The sequence below is a fragment of the Patiria miniata genome, unplaced genomic scaffold (genome assembly GCF_015706575.1).
Source record: "Patiria miniata isolate m_02_andy unplaced genomic scaffold, ASM1570657v1 HiC_scaffold_1, whole genome shotgun sequence".
Lineage (NCBI taxonomy): Eukaryota > Metazoa > Echinodermata > Asteroidea > Valvatida > Asterinidae > Patiria > Patiria miniata.
Window position 1 is genome coordinate 2,357,626 of NW_024037047.1, and position 21,298 is coordinate 2,378,923.

The 21,298-nt window shown below is 42.5% G+C and overlaps 1 protein-coding gene across 3 annotated transcripts; it reads left to right on the forward strand.

Moving 5' to 3' along the window:
- The first annotated feature begins 259 nt into the window (after window positions 1–259).
- Window positions 260–13,831, forward strand: LOC119737996 (elongation of very long chain fatty acids protein 4-like). Of its 3 annotated transcripts, XR_005272421.1 has the most exons (8): window positions 261–489; window positions 2,048–2,219; window positions 4,713–4,900; window positions 5,623–5,703; window positions 7,186–7,357; window positions 8,470–8,597; window positions 11,162–12,850; window positions 13,607–13,831. XR_005272421.1 is itself a non-coding variant. In XM_038212851.1 (7 exons), the coding sequence occupies exons 2-7, from the start codon at window positions 2,144–2,146 to the stop codon at window positions 11,414–11,416; spliced, it is 900 nt and encodes a 299-aa protein (XP_038068779.1). In that variant the 5' UTR covers window positions 260–489; window positions 2,058–2,143; the 3' UTR covers window positions 11,417–12,255. The 3 variants fall into 3 exon arrangements, 2 of the variants coding, with proteins under 2 accessions (XP_038068779.1, XP_038068704.1); XM_038212851.1 differs by lacking the exon at window positions 13,607–13,831 and having other exon boundaries at window positions 260–489; window positions 2,058–2,219; window positions 11,162–12,255; XM_038212776.1 differs by lacking the exons at window positions 261–489; window positions 13,607–13,831 and adding an exon at window positions 600–674 and having other exon boundaries at window positions 11,162–12,255.
- Window positions 13,832–21,298: the final 7,467 nt, after the last annotated feature.

Consider the following 21,298-nt stretch of genomic DNA (forward strand, 5'->3'; position numbering starts at 1 on the left):
TGGATAATTCAGAAAAAAATGCACACGTATTGCTTCACAAGTTACTTTGAACTAAAACAATGAACGGAATCCACCCCTATCTTCAAAAATGAAACAAGAATGGGCGTGTTATATGGGGGGCTTGTAAAAAAAAAATGACCAATGGTGAAATTGGTATCACACGCTGTGCATGTAAATCATGCCACTTCGGCCAAATAACACGCTCATTGATTGGTTGATCAATTAGGCTGGTATTTTCCAGGGTGCAATTTTGTGAATTGCATGATGCATCGATGCTGCATGCATACAATATATACGCGCGGTAACTTAGCAGCTGCAGCGCAGGTGCAGTTTTTTTACGCTTGATGAATCTAACCCGGCCTAGAAAAGTCCCTTCGTTATTGCATGAAGGAATAAGAACATTGTAATATTTTTAATTTCAGGTTTGAAAATTAGAATATTTAACCGTAAATTTCGAAAGCACAAGTAAACATTGCTGGCAGAAAATAGGTAAGCATATTATGAGCTTTTGAAGGTTATGTTTCTTTCCGAAATAAGATGAAATTGCTGTGTTATTTTTGCTGAAGCTGTGATCATAATGTGCACGCACACACACGTATGTACGTACACACAAACAGGGCCGGCGCGCGGCGAGGGGACTCCACCCCGCGCCCGGCCCCTCGATCTTTGTGTTGGTCAGTGTGTTTTTTTTAGTGTAGAGTTCAGCTGTGTACGTACAGACATGGAAGAAATTCCTCCATGGTACAGACATATCAAATTATCATAATCTGCCCGGCAAAAAAATGTCCGGCATTGCCATTGCCCCGGGGGGAGAGGGGGGAGGGGTTTCTGTCTCAAATCGTGCACGATATAAACCAATGTTAAATGTTACAATAAATTTTACCCTAACTATGGAGCTTAGCGGAATTTAGCCCCATAAATGTGGCCTATTTACTGGACTGCCTCCGTAAACATAGGCCACACATCCACATGTACAAAAATCGTGTCGACTTTGCCAAATTTTGATTTTCACATTTAGGCTTAGTTTGTAGGTTTTTTTGCTTTAGAAGCATACTCACCTGCTTTATAGGCTAATCAGAAAGTGCTGCCTTTTTCAGATGTCTAATTTTTGTGAAATTTCATGTTGAAATTTTGATACGCAAACGTGTAAAAATGAAACTGGAAATTTCACGAAAAATAAACATCTGAAAAAGGCAGCACTTTCTGATTAGCCTATAAAGAGGGTGAGTATGCTTCTCAAGCAAAAAAACCCTACAAACTAAGCCTAAATGTGAAAATCAAAATTTGGCAAAGTCGACACGATTTTTGTACATGTGGATGTGTGGCCTATGTTTACGGAGGCAGTCCAGTAAATAGGCCACATTTATGGGGCTAAGCGGAATTCAGCGGAGAATGTCAGACAACTCGACCGTTGAGACAGCTCGACAGTTGAGACAGGAATATACAAGGAGTTTACCGCTCAATCCAACAGGACCCAGTGGGTACAATGTATGTCAAATAGTTGGATTCTGTTGGATTGAGCAGGGTTCCAGCCCTGGTCAATGTTGGCTTGCTGCGCTGACCATGCACTGAACCTTGTTAAAAAAAAAGGAGAAAATCAGAGCCTATAAAGTCTGAAGATATTATTTGAGCATCTTAAAACGTTTGCTTTGGATTCCACTATGTGTGCCTATCAAAGTCCAAAGAATAGTATCAGTATTTCTAATTTCAGTATGTTTCTGCATATGGGGTGGTGTGGCCTAGTGCCAGTGGTTAGGGTTCGTGACTCGTGATCAGAGGGTCAGGGGTTCGACTCCAGCTGCTGGCCATACGTTGTTTCCTTGGGCAAGCCAATTCATACCCACTTGCCTCTCTCAAGCCAGGAGTGCAAATGGGTACCGGCATTAGCTACGGAGTAACCTGCGATGAACTGGCATCCCATCCAGCTGGGAAATAGAAATATTCTCAGTCGCTTCTTGCTACTGGAACCAGAGATAAACGCCGGCCTGATGGGCCATATTGGCTCGGGACAGACTTCACTTTACTTTTTACTGTTTTTCCCCCACAGATCGTATTAGCTGTCTGCAACTTGACCCTTCCACATTTCAGGCGAACCTCCTAGCATTGTTGTCATAGCGACGGCTTTCCCCCAGCAGCTGTAACCATGGCGACGCTGGAACTCATCACAGACAAGATTGACCATCTGTATAAGTTTTACCTTCATACGCTCACGTTTAGTGGTACGTCAATACCTACACCTCCAGAATTGTAAGGCTCTATACAACCTCCTACATGTGGAGAGCCTTACAGTTCTGGAAAAAAGGCCTCGGTATGTACAGTCAGGGAACAACTATACAGTTGTTCCCTGACCGTACATACCGAGGCGTCTTGTTCTACCCTGTGCCTAATGAACTGATTTATTCGGCCTCACCCACTGTACCACTTCTTACTGCATGTTTGAGAGAGGTGCATCAATTCAGCTAGCTTTCAAGTCCCACGCGCTTACCCTGGCAGTGACACGTGACACACCCCGGATGCTGACACGTAAAAAGACTAGCACGAGCGGCGAAGCCGCGAGGGCCTTTACCATCTCGTGGAAAACGCTTATGTTTTTCTTGACATTTGTCTACCGATTTGGTAGACATCTATAATGCATCACCCGTTGTGAATTGACCAATGAAAATGCAGAATTACTAACGTAAATCAGCCGTCGTCTGGCGTCAGACAGCATGTGCGCCATGGCGCGTGTGCTGTTGCAAGTAACCGCAAACCACCGTTAGATGATTGGTTTATATTGCTTGATTTATATTACATGAATAAATGAATAAGTGATTAGTTCCACGAGATACTAAAGGCCCTCGCGGCTTTGCCACTCGTGCTAGTCTTTTTACGTGCCAGCATCCGGGTGCGTTACGTGTCCGGATGGTCCGGGTATAGAGGCGCGTGGGACTTGACTAAAGGCTACAATTCAGCTAGCCCAAAGCGTCCAAAAAGCTGCGGGTTAGTCAAAACCATTCACTAGTAGCCCATGGCTGTCAAAAAAACAAAACAAAACAAACAAAAACAAAAACAAGAAAGAGTGCTGTTTTTGTAGTCTGGTGTCCTGACCTGATGCTTCGGAATGAAAGGGAACAGTTTATAATTGTCAGATCAGGGAACCAGGCTAATGACTTACACCAAGGATGTGTATCGAACCGATTGCAAAGTGTGGACTAACTAAATTCAGTCAATTGGGGCAGTATTTGATAAAAAGCTGGAAATTTTTTTTCCAATGATGGTTTGGCCCAGAGCAGACTTGTATTCGAGTCACGAAACATCGAGTCCAAGTCCGAGTCCGAGTCACATTTCTTGAGTCCAAGTCCGAGTCCCGAGTCTTCCAGGTCGAGTCCGAGTCGCGAGTCACAAAGGTCGAGTCCGAGTCACGAGTCATCTCTAACGTTGTATTGGAAAAATGTACATTTTAGGGAATTCTGAGATTCAGAGTCACCTTTGATAGGCCTATAGTATTGGAAATACGTACATTTCAGGTGCTGTAAATTTCCATTTTCCCCCACAGCTTTTCTCTAATTTTCTCTGGAAAAGAGGAGTTCATTTGCAAAAACAGTTATAAAGGCAATTCAGACAAAACTGGTATTGGCCTGACTTGCATTCTGCATCTGCACTTGATCTTCCATTGGCATTTCTCTTGAAGTTAAGGTATACCCACAATTTTTGGAGTGGATGCCATCATGATCTACGTTGCAACTTGCATGTAACGTTACCGAAACGGGCAGATCAGCAGACTATTCATATCGCGTTATCACGATGCGACAGCAATACACGTGTGAACGACAGGACGTCTGACAAGAAAAGTCTGGTACCTTACCCTATCAATCTATTAAGTGCGGACGGCGGGTACAAGTTTCAGTACATTGATTTCTGTAATCAATATATTGGTAACCGGCCACGGCCACGCACGCACCACATCGAGCGCCCTGTACATGTATTGCACAGTAAAGAAAACGATCGACTTACGTATGTGCGCGTGTGCTTTGCGGTAATTTCCGTCGAGTCCCAAGTGAGTTCGAGTCCGAGTCCGTAGCCCCGAGTCCGAGTCCGAGTCGTAAGTCAAAGTGACTCGAGTCCGAGTCCGAGTCATTAAAAATGTGACTCGAGTTGGACTCGAGTCCGAGTCACGAGTCACGAGTCGTACAAGTCTGGTTTGGCCAAACCATCATTGGAAAACGATGCAAAAGTCTACTTTTATTGAAAATGACAGCATACCAGGCGCCATGATTTCACAGGATGCTTGAGACTATTAAAACATCAGACTATTTAACACCTTGAAAGTTGTAAAAAAAATGTTTTATCAAATTGACGCTTTTAATTGTCTGCGATTATTCGGCTTTTGTCTGTGATTATTAAGTCTTCTTAAGACATATTTCATATGGGGTCCTTTAGTTGAAAATGTGGAAGGAAATTACAGTTTTAATGTTGGGAGGAAAACCCCTGAGAATGATATCCTGGGGAAAACCCATGGAACCAGGCTGGGACTGAATACCCAATCCACATATTGACCCAGGTGGGATTCGAACCCGGGTCACAGTGGTGGGAAGACGAGGAAAATACCACTATGCCAACCTGATTCTTTACTCAAAGAGTTAAAACCATAATTTCTGTAATTACTGCTGTTTTTTTATGATGTGAATTGAGTAAATCATGGTGACAATCTTTTATCGATATTTTCGCCGCAGATCCCCGGGTTGAGACCTGGCTTTTTATGGACTCGCCGCGATGGACAATCGCCATCGCTCTGCTGTATCTACTCATCGTGTGGTTGGGGCCAAAGGTCATGGCCAATCGCGACCCCTTGACCCTGAAATGGCCCATGATTATGTATAACTTCCTGTGCATGGCGATATCGTTCCACATCGTCAAAGAGGTTGGTTATGCCAGAATTTTTGTAGAGGCAGTTGTAGTAAAAGTGTCTTGCCCGAGAACACAAGCACAGTGCTCCACGTAAGGGTTCAAACCCACATACTTCCTAATAGCCCTCCTATGCAAACATGCATTCTGTGCCAAGTAGTCCTTTCAGTCAGAATCAAACAAGTGACTGTTTTCAACAGTTAAGAATTCCCAGGGTACAAACAGCAGGATTGACTGGGACTGTTGAAATAATTTGATACAGCTATGCTTTGACTCAGGTGAGTGATAAAACAGCTGTGACCACAACTTGCCTGCTTTGTCTGTTGACCATGTTTGACTAGTCACAGCGCTTGCTTGACATATGATCTGACTGCTGGTGACTAGCCTTTGTTAAAAGTATCGCAGGGGAATTGGAAGTGAATTTTGACTGTATGTGACTGTTTTAATAGCAGGAGGGTTAATAGATGTGGTATTCAAGGGGGGAAAAAAGCCATTTTCCTAACAATCGTTGGGCCGGGTGATCGTTAAGAAAATGATATCAAATGTTCTTTCCTTAAAATGACATCCTACCGTACCTGGTGCTACCATTTCACAGTATGCTTGATCATCTATTATTTACTTGCAACCATATAAGCTCGTTCATAGTAAATCAACAATTTCATTTAAAAAATTTGTTTTTGCCAAATGTTGTCCACTGCATTCAAAGCAATATTTTTGGGTCGATTCTTTTTCTTTCAGAATGTGATATGCGGGTACCAGCTGGGCTACAGCCTCACTTGCCAACAGGTGGTCTTTAGCTACAACGAGTATGAGCTCCGGGTAAAATAGCGCCCTCTATCAAGTTAATGTGACCGGCTCCACAAAAAAGAGTATTATGTCACAAAAAAAGTGAAATGGAGTTATATATATATGGTTGGAAACCCACAATGTAAGCTTCCATTTGGTGTATAATAGAGCTCCATAGCCCCTCCCGTTCTGGAGATATGATGTTTTAGTTTCCTTGGAGTTCAAATTTTACAACTGAGAAAACAGGCTTAGAAAGAGCTGGCTTTGTTGTAGAACAACAAAATGATGCACATGAAATCGTTGTTTTTACCACTTTGTTCATCAAAATCAACATTTCTGTGAATGTAACCTGAAACTATAGGTATTACAGATGTCCTTCATGACAAAAAAAGGCACATTTTGACAAAATGTTCATCCTCTAAACGTTGAGCCAGCCATTACACAATAATGCTCAGCGCGACTTTATACCCTTTTTTTGTTGAGCCGGTCACAAATAGCAAAAAGGATTTAACTCCTTAAGGAGGAATTACCAAATCACACGCTCAAAAAAATAAAGGGACTACCTATGTGCCCAAAATTCATACCACCATTGGAATATTTGAAATGACACCGCAAGTCATCGAAGATGAAGCTAATTGTCCAGGAAATTCCATGCATGCCTCGCACGCCTGCATTAGAATGAATAAAACACACATGACGTATGCTCAAAATTTTCAGGGTAGCACTGCCAAAGTTCCCAAAGCTGCATTTAATTAATCTTGTTGATAGCAACCTGTACCGGTGTAATGGCTTTACTAGCTTGTCAGTCTCAGGAACTTGGGCAGCACTACCCAGGAAATTTCATGCATACCTCACACGCATGTGATAACAACTTCTACCTACTTGTCAGTCTTGGTAACTTGGGCAGCACTACCCTGGAAATTCTATGCATACCTCACATGCCCGCATTAGAATGACTAAAACACATGAGGTATGCTCGAAATTTTCTGGTTGGTGCTGCCAAAGTTCCCAAAGCTGGATTTAATTCATCTTGTTGATAGCGACCTCCATCGGTTCAATGGCATCACTAGCTTCTCAGTCTTGGCAACTTAGGCAGCACTACCCAGGAAATTTCATGCACACCAGTACCTCACACGCATGTCATAGATTGAATACATGAGGTATGCTCGGAATTTTCTGGGAAGCACTGCCAAAGTTCTCAAAGCTGGATTTAATTCAGCTTGTCGATGACCAAGCGTACGCATGAAGTTAACAGCTGGCTTGCGGCCATTTAACGGATGTAGCATTTGAGTAAACTGTTTGGTCTCAGCGAGTTAGGTCCTAACCATCATTTAAGTACTGATACAAAACAAATCCTCTTATCTTGAGAATGACAGCATACCAGGCTCAACCATTTCACCAGATATTTCATACGACAATCAAGTGGGCTATTACAGAATATTTTGGCAGTTTTTTTTTGTGGGGAGTGTTCCTATATGCATTGTTTAGTAAACAATCTTCTGATATCTCCCACAGATCGCCAAGTCGCTCTGGTGGTTCTACATCTCCAAGTTGATCGAGATGTTAGACACCGTGTTCTTCATCTGCAGGAAGAAAAACAGTCAACTGACGTTCCTTCACGTCTACCATCATGCTAGCATGTTTGCTTGGTGGTGGATCGGAATCAAATGGGTGGCTGGAGGGCAGTGTAAGTTAGGGGTGGAGTTGGAGCAGGAGGAGGGAGTGCTCATCAATTGTAATAAAGTACTAGGAGTGTCATATGGCCTAGCGGTTAAGAACACCGGACTCATGCTCTGGTGTTTCAGAGGCAACAGTGGCGTGGGTTCGAGCCTGCCGGGTGGACACTTGTGCTCTTGAGCAAGGCACTTAACCATTATTGCTCCGTCCTTCGGATGGGACGTAAAGCCGTAGGTCCCGTGTGTTGTGTAATCCAATGTACGTAAAAGAACCCAGTGACACTTATCGCTAAGAGAAGGGGTTTGCCCCGGTGTTTCTGGTCTCCTGTATAAACTCCCATGTGGAGTATTTAGGAGATGAACCAACCAAGAACCAAGATTATGGCTTGTCTAGTTGAGCTTGAACTGAAAGTCGCAGTTTACTCCTTGAGTGAGTGCGTCAGTCAGTTAGTCTGTCATTCTTGGTGCAAAACTGAACGCAAATGCAAATTTATGATGTCGCCCCAAGAACATGACTTCCAGCACATTTCAACATAAGTAAATTGCAATGCGAATGTTGCGTTGCAGTTCGGGCGATTCACAATGCAGTGCACCGCCAAGAGTTTGCCATGGAGAGTCTATTTTTTCAAGTTTACGGTCGACAAAACATGAACAATTTGAATGAGTGTCAGTATAGACAACTTGAGCTTAAGTATAGACAACTTAATTTGTGATAGATTGGGGCATAGCGTTCTGCCACCTTACAAAAAAACACCATATTGATTAAAAGAAAACAAAAGGGCAAACAGATACTCGAATCATACACTTACGAAACTTACTGACTGGAAAAACTTACAATTGCAAATGTCCCGCGCTGCGAATTTGTCGACCATCTCCCACAATGCACTGGGAAAAAGAAACCCTCCGTGGCAAACTCTTGGTGGCGCACTGCATTGTGAATCGCCCGAATTGCACAACGTGCGGGTAACAACCAGCCTTTAATTGCGACTGAATACTTACATATATGCACATGTTATATGTAATTGACTTGTCATAGAGTCGACAGCAAAGCTGCCTTCCGTTCCCTATTTGTAGCATTATGGATTGATACATTTGCATGTTATTCATTTTCTTCATTTCACAGCCTGGTTTGGAGCGACGCTGAACTCCTTCATTCATTTAGTCATGTATTCCTACTATCTACTGGCGGCTATGGGTCCACGCATGCAGAAATATCTCTGGTGGAAACGCTACCTCACTCAGCTGCAATTTGTAAGTACCCAGCAGTGTTGTGGTTGAGTACTAAAGTACAAAGTACTGCAGAGTACCAAGATATCGAGTACCAAGATATCGAGTACCAAGATATCGAGTACCAAGATATCGAGTACCAAGATATCGAGTACCAAGATATCGAGTACCAAGATATCAAGTACCAAGATATTGAGTACCAAGATATCGAGTACCAAGATATCGAGTACCACGATATCAAATACCAAGATATCGAGTACCAAGATATCGAGTACCAAGATATCGAGTACCAAGATATCGAGTACCAAGATATCGAGTACCAAGATATCGAGTACCAAGATATCGAGTACCAAGATATCAAGTACCAAGATATCGAGTACCAAGATATCGAGTACCAAGATATCGAGTACCAAGATATTGAGTACCAATCGCATCCAAGTACTTTGACCCTTGAAAAAGAGTACAGGTACCCGAGTCCAGATACTTTTACTTTTGAGTCCAGGTTTTGTGAAACCGAGTCTGAGTATTTGGACCTCCAAGTACATATGTACAAGTACTTGGACCTTTGAGTACGAGTACTAGTGCGGTACTCAAGTGAAAACAATTAAATCTGAAGTAATGAGCGGAAACTGAAACCACCAATTCAGCAACATGGATGTTACGGACGACTTTTGAGACTTATTGAAAGCCAATTCTTTAAGTAAGGATGGTTTTTTTTTCATCATAACTAAATGACTCCACGTTACCCCGAGTCCTTATAGTGGAGTATGAGTACTCTGATGATGGAGTACGATATCGAACAGTCAAGTCCAAGTACTCTGCTTCTCGAGTACCAGTATCGTGAATTCGAGTCTTGAGTATTTTGATATTTGAGTACCAGTGAGAGTATGAGTATTCAAAGATCTAGAGTTGTCCTCAAATACCGAGTACAAGAACTACAAAACTGTTTCCCAGTCTTCCACCAACTAGTGTAATCACAAAAGTCATCACTTAAAAGTCAAAGTTGTCACAAAGTTGTAATAACCATTTTTTATTGACGCGGTACAATGTGGCAGAATATTCCTATCCTCCATGGCTTTGATACCAATCCCTAGTAGGTTACTCACAAGCTAACGCCAGGAGCCATTCAGGTGGAGAGGGACAAGTGGGGTAAAGTGGCTTGCCCAAGGACACAACACATGGCCTGGCCAGCAGCTGGATTCATACCCCTCACCCTCTGATCACAAGTCGAAAACACTTTTAACTCCTTGATACAAGTTTATGGATGCGAGAGGCTAATAGGGTAAAGTGGCTTACCCAAGGACACAATACGTGGTGAGCATCTGATTTGAACCCCTGGCCCTCTGATCACAAGTCACAAACTCTTATCGTTAGGCCGCACTCAACTAGTCATCTCATAAATGAACTAACAACTTTAACCCATTTATACTTATGGATGGACAGAGGCAATTTAGGGTAAAGTGGCATGCCCAAGGGCACATACAACATAATGTCAACAGCTGGATTCACACCCCTAACTGTCTGATGAGGGGTTACATCAAACCTGTACCACAAGCCACACTCGGCTAGTCTTAAAATCATTGATGAAAAGAGGCAAGTTAGAGTGAAGTAGCTTGCCCAAGGACACATACAACATAATGTCAGCAGCTGGATTTGAACCCCTAGCCGTCTGATAAGGGGTCACTATCCCTAAGCACTATGCCACACTCAACTAGTCGTCTAACGCTACTACATGTACATGTCGCTCACAGGAAGGATCTCCTATGGCAGCTCCAGTCTCTCTAATTCATTATGCAGGCAGCCAGCTTTGCCATTTTCTCCACCCCAGCATCCCTCTTTAGGACCCCAACGTAGCTCATCCTCCCTAATTTTGGCCTCATGAGTCGGTTCCCACAGCACCAGCCTTCTTGCCGGCAGCTGGGGATGCCTGTGGCAGTGTCCTGCCAGGCCCGTCCGTCTGTATGCGATCTTCTGTGAGAATCGCGGTAGCTTGTCGCAGAGGGTTTCGTTGGAGGAGTACTCTCTCCAGTCGACATTGAGCACCATCCTCAACATTTTGGTGTAACACCCGTCGAGGGACTTCTGGAGGGATGGGGTTAAGGTCCAGCACTAATGATAGTATAGCAGGATGAATTTCACTGTGGCCTGGAAGAAACTGAGCTTGACATCCCTTGAGGTTTAAGCTCCACATGGTTTTCACTCTGTTTAGAGCCTTCCAGGCTAGGCCGTTGCGAATGCGGATGTCTTGCTCGTTGGAGTCGAGCCATGACTCTAGATACTAGATGACTCCTCCTCTAGGATTGTTAGGGGTGTGTGGTCTGGGAAATGTTAAGTGATCACCTACCGGTAGCTCTATCTTCGTGGCATTAGGTGATAGTCCCGCTCGGCTACATTCTCCACTTTAGAAAACTCTTGGGAGGTGGTGTCAGAGAGGATACCGATGTCATCAGCAAAGTCGAGCTCGGTCAGGGCTACTGCAGGGTAGCTGCGTGACCTCCTTGGTATCAGTGTAAAACCAAGCGCCGCCATGGGTCCGCTGTTAGCAAGTCAACTTATCAAGTCAACAATTTGTATTTCCCCCTTTGCAGGCTCAGTTCATCATTGGCCTAATCCACGCCTTCCAGTCCCTCTATTTTGAGTGCGAGTTCCCGCTGTGGATGCAATATGCGGTGATTGTCTACGGCATCACCATCTTCGCGCTATTCATCAACTTTTACATCCACGCTTACATCCGCAAAGAGCGTCTCCCCAAGTCGCAGCGTTCGTCAATGACGATGGACATTAAGAACGGGGAAACCGTCCGCAACGGCGCATCGGGCGACAACAACAAAAAGACGAAATAAGTAAAGCCTCGTGACGTGACGCTTTGTTTACATGTGTGCACTTTTTCGTTGGAGCAAGGTGGGGGACAAGGGCCACAAGCTCCCATATGAAAGCACACATGTTAACAAAGCGTGACATCATAATATCTGAGGTGTATTACTGTACTAGGACTTGAGAATGATTTTAACGGGATTGTTGTAAATCTTTGGGTGGTGGGCGAGGTGAAATCTTATCCCTTGCACAGAGCCCCTTCACTGGGGACAGGTGTGATTTTGATTCAGTTAGGGCCCCTCTCAATTCATATCAAAGATGACTTACGGACAAGTTGCGGGTAGAATCATTCACTTTGGGTGCATTCGAGTAGCTCACCCGGATTAGCTCGATTAGCTCTGACGTCGTTCTCAGGGCTAACCCGGGTCGGCCACTACAGACCCTGCTCCTGGAGCAGAGTCAGTGGTGGAAATACGACACACGCAGGGGTTATTCATTCCTAGAAACGGACAAATGTGGCAGCCGGACAGCGGAAATCTCAAGTGGACACAAAAATCTAACGTATTTGAAGTCTTAAGGTAATTATTTGTTGAATTGTAATTCCAGTCCAACTTTTTTTGGTTCTGCAATTGACTGAAAAGCAGTAAATCTCAAAGTAAGACCCAGTTCGAAAATCAGGCGTTTTGTCAGTGGCTACGGCCGTGGCTACGGGCATCACGTGAGGATCATGATGGCCCGCGGATGAGCGTTCGATTAACCCAGCTGTCGTGGCTTACCCGTCTGCCTTTACCCGAGTCGATCCGGATGAGCTACTCGAACGCATGCTTTGTGTGGGAAAAAGCTCTACATTTGTCCAGGACATATTCTGGGAAAATTTGCATTGCCGGTAGAAACTGCTTGACTCACCAATGCTGATAACTTCATTGCATACAGATAGCAGAGAAGTTGTTCAGAATCATGCACCTTATACCCGATGCCTTATATCCCTTACACCCGATGCATTATGTCCCTTATACCCGATGCCTTATATCCCTTATACCCAATGCCTTATATCCCTTATACCCGATGCCTTATATCCCTTATACCCCTTATACCCGATGCCTTATATCCCTTATACCCGATGCCTTATATCCCTTATACCCAATGCCTTATATCCCTTATACCCGATGCCTTATATCCGGACAAGTTCCGGACATCATCCCGGATATGAATTGAAACGGACCGTAAAGCACAAAATGCCTACCCATGTGCATGACAGATGAACAGAGAGGGCGCTGTTTGCAAGGGGTCTGTGGGCTAGTCTATAAGATATCTGTTGTCGAGAAATAACGTATTTATTGCACAAATGGAATCTGGCATCTACATGTACATGTACATATCCAGATGATAGTGCAATTAGAATGATTAACGATTGTTTAAATTTGCACTGCAAACAAATGCAATTTTAGGGAGTGTGTTTTGAGGTAGCCTTGGTCAAGGCGCTAGTTGTTATTCATCCGGCCGTAGCGCGGTAAACGATATCTTCGCTAGCGCTATGCATGCAGTCATAAGTCTATGCATGCAGTGCATTAAAAATACAGCGCGAACAGCGACCTCACGCGGCCACTATTTTTATGCAAATCAGTTGGACCCGATTTAGCGCCTTGGTTCAATCGTCCTTGTGAGGTTTTGGGGGTGGTGCTCATTATGTTAATAGCCTTAGCTGACCTTGAATGTTGTTTTCTTATTGGTCGATCGTTGCGTGGAAACTTGCATAGTGAAACGTGGCACCGTACATAATCCATACACGTAGACATTGTGTGTCTCTGCACACGGCACCAATGCACAAAAACTGTGGTTCCTGTCACGTCCGCAAAAGGCGGAATAGCTGCAAAGAATTTGATGACGTCCGGATTTACCAAGGTGTGATTGGACTCTCCATATAGTAGCCCCGCCTACATTATCTGTATTCGCAAACGAGGTCGTGCACTGGAAATCTAGCGCAAAGTAAAGAAAAACATAAGCTTTTGCCGATTATTGAACCAAGGCTCTCGATCGTCCCCAGCGCGAACAGCGACCTCACACGGCCACTACCGGTATTTTTATGCAAATCAGTTGGACCCGATCTAGCGCCTTGGTTCAATCGTCCATGTGAGGTTTTGTATGCATGTGCATAGCGCGACGATTGACCGCGTAGGGGACGAATAACGATGAGAGCATTGACCAAGGCTAGTTTTGAGGCTGAAGTGACTAGATTTTACTGGTTTGAATAGCACTCTGAATAAATCTTTGAAGTTTTGTTGTGCCTGTATCAGTACTTTTAAAATAATGCCGCTTACTATATATGTAGGTAGATTTTAACTTTTATAGTACTCGCTGAATTTTTACTTTTATTAATAGTTGTCCCTTTATATCGCAATACAGCTTGAGGCTTCTGAAGGAAGAGTGCTTATAAATTCAGTTTTATATTATACGAATACAACATGGTTTGTGGGGGAATAGTGAAAACTAATCGACCCCGAGCTGTTGGATGATTGGGACTATCTCCTGAGGGAGATAGTATACAAATATTGAATGCTTCGAGTGGTGTAGTTAAACTAGCCTCCCGAGGTGATCCATGGACATTCTATTTTCCCGAGGCGAAGCCGAGGGAAAATAGAATGGTCCATGGATCACCGAGGGAGGCTAGTTTTACTTCACCACGAGATAAAGCATTCAATATTTGTTTTATAACACTTCACCCACAGATTCTGCTTGATTTTAATATTTTAAATTATTTAAATCTGAACACAGTTGAAATAAACTTCAATTTCAATACAAAATTGGTGGAAAATGTATTTCTCTCTTCCAAACTACCCCTTTGTGAAATGTTTGAACCCAAGTCTGCGGCGCGCTCTCTTTGGAACAATACGCACAACGCGCACACCAGCATCCATTTTGCACACAAATACCGCGCCGCGGAAATAGGACTTTGGTTGCTAATGGTATAGTACTTTGGTTGCTACGGGTATAGTACTTTTGGCCGTGCACAGAAAGATAGCAAAATTAGAAAGTATCATGTGACTCGCTCTAGGCCAATCAAGACACAGAATCTGTGGGTGAGGTGTTATAATCCCAATCATCCAACACCGAGGGGTCACTTGTTTTCACTATTTGCACGCAAAAAAAATGTTGTATTTGTTTTACTATACATGTACCTCATAAATATTCATCAGGCAGCTGTGGTATGTCATTGGTCCATGCCAGTTCCACCATGTTTTTGATTGGGCAGTACTTGGATAAACTGAAACATTAATTTTAATTTAAGGAGACAAACAGAATCGAAATGTTGCGTCATCTAATAACTTTTAACATTCACACAAAACACTGGATTTATTATTATTGTGCAAAATGTCCCCCAGTTCTTCCTCGGTTGAAATTGCGAAGCGAGCACCACCGGTGGCCATGTTGATGTATGCCCGAAATAGACTAGACAGCGCCTACGGCGCTATAGGATTTTTGGACTAGACTGGCACAGCTGGATTTCGGTGATCTCCAGTTGGTAGAAAGATAACACAGTACTAGACTGCAACAAGTCTAAGGCTGCGACCCAGGTGTATGATAGTACCTCCCTGGTTTTTCACGTCACATGCGCGTGCAGAGACGCGGGGAAATAGTAAAAACGTTCACACGGTTGAGTTGCTGGAATAGACCAATGAAATGCCGCGGCTGCCAGATGAATATTCATGAGGTATAGTAAAATGTGTTTTTACCTACAAAACTATGTATATATCTGCAATTGAAAAAGACGTAAGGAGATCTCTTTGCATTTACAGTAACATCTCAGGAATACATGTAGAGCGTTTTTTTCAGAGATTTCATGAGAATACAGCGCATGTATCCGTGCACCATGCACAGTATAGTGATCTACAACGCGTAACATCCTAAAATTTATTATGTGTCCGGGCTAGACCCATCCTAACAAGGACAATTTTCGAAAAAAGAAAAGCATTTCACTTTACAATATATTGAAAAGATTGCGATTTGATGGCTACAATCAAATGAACAGTTTTGACCTTAACTTCCGTTTTATTGCGCAGATACCAATAAGCCATTTACGAGTGACCTATACCCGTTGGGATTTAAATTTGAAAAACCTCTGGTACACTGACTTGCTCAGAATGCTTGGCACACTTTAACTTTGAATTCTCCAGACCAAAGACACTGTTGCTAATCACATGATTCGGGGCAAGCTCTTGTATAGTTACGTAAGAGACACTCAGTACCAATACTTTGTTCATAATGGTTGAGAATGGCACTAAGACACCAGACCATGCCGGAGCTGGTGGTTACTACCCGTAGCATAAGGCTTGCCCAGAATCATATAGTAACAGTCTCTTTGGTAGGGAGAATGGGAAACAATATATATAGGTGCATAAATGTTTTATAATGCGTGTGAAATGCTGATGTTGGGTGTGATCATTGGAACTGCGCTATCACTTGATCACGCAGAAATGCAATCGGTCGATTTTGTAGGAAATCTCGGGAGTTTCATGCTCGTTCTAATCACAGTCCGTGAAAACCTTGAATTTAGCTAGCCATCAGCCTAGGGGTTTGGCCAGTATCAAATCAGGGCAGAAATGATTATAGTGCGCATGTGCAAGGTATACCGCCCCTAGAGTGGTAACAAGCATTATGATGGACATTTTCAAAAAAAAGGGTGATAACACCCAAAAAGCTGCCACCGCTGCAATGCTGTCACATATTTTCCAACTCTGGAGGTGTAATACATTGTACCTCGCCAAAAATCGCTGACGATTATTCCCCTCATTTGATACCGGTGGCCCAAATTTTGGACCGAGGCTGATGGCTGAATTACAGATAAAAGGCGATTGGCCGATGGCTGCGCAATCGACCCATGGCTGCATGAACACCGATAGTGCAGAGATATTGTATATGCCACCCCTGACCATTATTGTCACACAGCACAAAGATACCTCATCCCGCAACATTAATAATACTGTATATTGCAAAAATGTGTCCAAACTTGCGTGTATTTATATTAATGTGCCAAAATATTAAAGAGGTTGTGGAATGCTCGAAGACATTTCCGTCATTTTTGGGGTATATGTAGCCTAAGGTGTGATGAAATAAAAACGACTATTGTTTCTGTCATGAAATGAGTACAAAGGGTACTTTTGAGAGCTATTTTTCAGGTCCTGTTTCGACCCGAACGTGCAATTTGTGTAAAAGTCGTCGTTGCGGGCAGCAAACAAAACACAGTAAATCGTGACGTAATAAACAGGACTCGTTTATGCTACTCTGCATCGGGAGTCCTGTTTATTATGTCACGATTTACTGTGTTTTGTTTGCTGCCCGCAACGACGACTTTTACACAAATTGCATGTTCGGGTCGAAACAGGCATGACAGGAATTGAAAAACAGCTCTCAAATGTACCTTTTGTACTCATTTTATGACAGAAACAATAGTCGTTTTTATTTCATCACACCTTAGGCTACATATACCCGGAAAATGACGGAAATGTCTTCGAGCATTCCACAACCTCTTTAAAAAGAAAACTATTTTCAAATGTCAATTCAGACAAGTTTTTCATTAAAATTGTAGAAGATAGGATCATGCGCCAGATGGCAAAAAAAAAAATGCGGACAAAACAGAAGAATAATCAGACTAGAGAACTAAAAGTGCCTCGTTGATTTCTGCCTTGATTTTATTAATTTAAATAAACTCTCTTTTTTTTAATCAACATTAGCTGCGATTTTTCTTTGTAGCATTGATAGAGAAATTTGCAATAGATTATAGCATATATGATTAAAGAACAATTAATTTAGCTAGATCTTTACAACTCCAGTACTCTAGTTATAGATTTTAAGGAGGAAAAAAATAGAATTTTTTTTGGTGTTATATTTACAATTACATTACCGGTACTATGTTGACGACTTATTTTGCTGTGCCTTGTGAAATTTGGAAGTGTCTAAACAATTATATCTGTCAAAAAGACAACCTTTTTACATTGACATTGTTGTCTTTATTTCTTGGTAATGCATGTTAACCAGTTCACGCCGGGACTATTTGACAAGTCATAAACAAGGTGAGGCTGCGCGGGATTACTTTTCACTCGACCTCATGTCAGACGGATTGAAGCCATCACCCTCGTGGCAGCACACTCATGTTTCCAGCCTTGCTCGCTGCGAGCGGGTCACTGACGGATTATTTCCGGCCTCGCTCCGTGCGTGTTTATTCGTCATCTATTCCGAGTACTGCAAAAACCTTTGCGGGTAATACACCTCATTCGGCGCGAACTGGTTAATCAAGAACACTTTAGAAGAAACAACAGATAGGCTCCTACTACATGAAGCGCAAAACCCAATACAGTATCTCAAGATACAGCTACAGTTATCTGATACAGAATTCTGTAACAATGTACTTCTTCTTTACTATGAACTGCATGCACATACATGTACCAGTAAGTACCCAGTTACAAAGAGAGGGTTGGGGGTGTCCTCTTCTTTACTATGAACTGCATGCACATACATGTACCAGTAAGTACCCAGTTACAAAGAGAGGGTTGGGGGTGTCCTCTTCTTTACTATGAACTGCATGCACATACATGTACCAGTAAGTACCCAGTTGCAAAGAGAGGGTTGGGGGGTGTCCTCTTCTTTACTATGAACTGCATGCACATAGTAAGTACCCAGTTGCAAAGAGAGGGTTGGGGGTGTCCTCTTCTTTACTGTGAACTGCATAAAGTACAGGGGCCAATTTCATAGAGCTGCTTAAGCACAAAATTTGCTTAAGCACAAAAACGTCTTGCTTAATAAAATCAGGTTACCGGCCAAAACTCCATGCGATTGTTATGCTAAGTAAACAACAGCTAAATACCAGTCACAAGCAATGTACATCACATGGAGTTTTGGCCGGTAACCTAATTTTACTAAGCAATGTTTTTTTGTCCTAAAGCAAATTTTCTGCTTAAGCAGCTCTATGAAATTGGGCCCAGGTTACCGGCCAAAACTCCATGCGATTGTTATGCTAAGTAAACAACAGCTAAATACCAGTCACAAGCAATGTACATCACATGGAGTTTTGGCCGGTAACCTAATTTTACTAAGCAATGTTTTTTCGTGCTTAAGCAAAGTTTCTGCTTAAGCAGCTCTATGAAATTGGGCCAGTTATTATCACAAGGCGTACTTACGAGTAACAAGCCGTACATGTATCTATGAGTTATAAGACATACCGTATGTACCGGTATGAGCTATATGCCGTAAGTACGCGTTATAATTTATAAGTGAAACGTATGAAGTCGTACATACGAGTTATAAGTTATATTAATTTGTACATATGATTTATAAGTTGTGCTTATGGGTTAGCAGAAGTAAGGGCAAGGGCGGATCCAGAGGTTACTGCCGGGGGGGGGGGGGATCTCATAGTGAAAATGGCACTACATGTATAAATCACTCGGCTATTTGTTACTGGGCCCAATTTCATAGAGCTGCTTAAAAGCAGAAATTTTGCTTAAGCACGAAAAAACATTGCTTAGTAAAATTAGGTTACCGGCCAAAACTCCATGTGATGTACATTGCTTGTGACTGGTATTTAGCTGTTGTTTACTTAGCATAACAATCGCATGGAGTTTTGGCCGGTAACCTGATTTTATTAAGCAATACGTTTTTGTGCTTAAGCAAATTTTGTGCTTAAGCAGCTCTATGAAATTGGCCCCTGGTCTTGAAGCAAGCCTCACTTTAACATCATGACAGCATATAAACATCAGTTTTGATCATTATTATTAAAGGTGTAATAGTCACCATTCTCAATTAAAAATGAAACTGCCATAAACAGCATGAAATGTCCTACTTCATTGTAAGTTAATACATGTAATAGTATCAAGCATCCTTTGAATCACTGCGCTCAGCAGGCTGTCGTTTTCGAGAAAAGAGGAATTGCCATCATTTCCTCATGATGGACCAAGCCATCGCGCTGTCAACAGAAACCGACATTTCGTGACGATAAAAAATAGCATTGACTTTCACAGTTTTCTCAAAAAGTATTTCTATTAATCTGAAATGTCGACATTTTTTTTTTAATAACCCACTTCAGATTAACTGTATTGTTACTTAATTTGACAAAAACACATTTGTTTTTCATTGTGCAAATGGCATCCAGTACCCTTTACGTTCCAGATTTACCTTTGAAAAGAAAATACAACAGTGAACTCAACTTCCTGGTTCATTTTGTTCTGATTAAATCAACTTTCAACAAAAACAATCACATAATGAACAAACACATGTATTAAGAAAGATAAAACCAACTTTTTGTTTCATATTAAGTTAATATCTACAGTACAGTTGTGGTCTTATGCAATATACTGCCATAAAAACAATGCTGAGTATAGTAAGTGTTTATATTAAGTACATGTACAGTAAGTAAGTAAAGTCACGAGCAAATGTGGCCTGGGTTAGGCCGGCGTTTATCTCCGGTTTCAGAAGAATGAAACAACTGAGAATTGTTTTATCCTCCCTGGATGGGATGCTAGTCCATCGCAGGCTACTCCCCAGCTAATGCCGGTACCCATTTATATACTGCTGGATGGAGAGTCAAGTGGGGGTAAAGTGGCTTGCCCAAGGACACAACATATGGCCAGCAGCTCAGGATTAGAAACCCTGACCACTATTGGCCAATTTTGAATTTTACAGCACACACACAAAAGCTTGTAGCAGTAAATACAAAGCATTCAAACAAATAACACACCAATTCGGGCGATTCACAATGCAGCGTGCCACAAAGAGTTTGCCATGGAGAGTCCATTTTTCAAGGTTAACCCTAACAGAACTCAACCCATCAAACCCCAACAGCATGTATTGTTGGAATCTGTCTGGATGGGTGCAGTACCCCTAAACTGACAGTCTTTTACATTGGGTTGGCACACCTCCAGAAACTAAGGCAAAAATAGGTGTGCACAGTTCCCATATGGTGTTGGAATTTGCCAGGATGGGTATGGTTCCTAGTAAATCATGCTAGGGAGCTTGGCTTAAGGGCGACAAAACATGGCCCATTTGAATGAGTGTCAGTAGACAACTTGAGCTAATTTGTTGTAGATTATTGGGGCATAGCGTTCTGCCGCCTCACAAAAAAAAAGCCACCATATTGATAAAAAGAAACAATAAGGGCAAACAGATATTGGAATTATACGGAAAAACTAACAATTTCAAATGTTCCGCACTGCGCATTTGTCGACCATCTCCCACAATGCACCCGTAAAAAGAACTCTCCCTGGCAAACTCTTGGTGGCTCACTGCATTGTGAATCGCCCAAATTATAAACATCACTGTTACGAACAGTGAAGTACACAACATTTGTGGAGACTCCCGAAAGATTTGATTTAAAAATGCATTCCCCGTGCTATTTTTGAGTTTCATTCTGAAAAAATAGATTCCTTTTCTGGCTAGCTATTTTTCTACCAATACAAAACTTATTCACTTTTGAATGAGACATTGACCGAAAAATCCGGCCCATGTTTAATTATTCAACGATTACTTTACAAATTTTGAATTACTTGAGGCCCCACAATTATTACGTTCTCGCGGGGTAGGCTGGTTCCCACTCCAGCCCACAATCAGTAACCATAGTGTATTGACTGGGAACCAGCCTGCTGGTATAAATAAGGCCAAAAAAAAAAATACCCGGTCTCTGGTCAGCGCGCGCGTCGATTTTAATCATGCGCGTCAACCTTTTTTTCTTTTTCAAATTAACACGGAAGCTACAACAGCGCCCTCTATTGCTGCGTCTCCTCAAATTTTTGTACCAAGGAATGTGGAAATTGCACCAAGGCAAATGATAAAGGGCACCAAGGCAAATTATGGAGGACACCAATGTATAATGAGGACACAGAAAAGCAAAATAGTACCCACCTTGTCTGTACAATACAAGCTTGAAA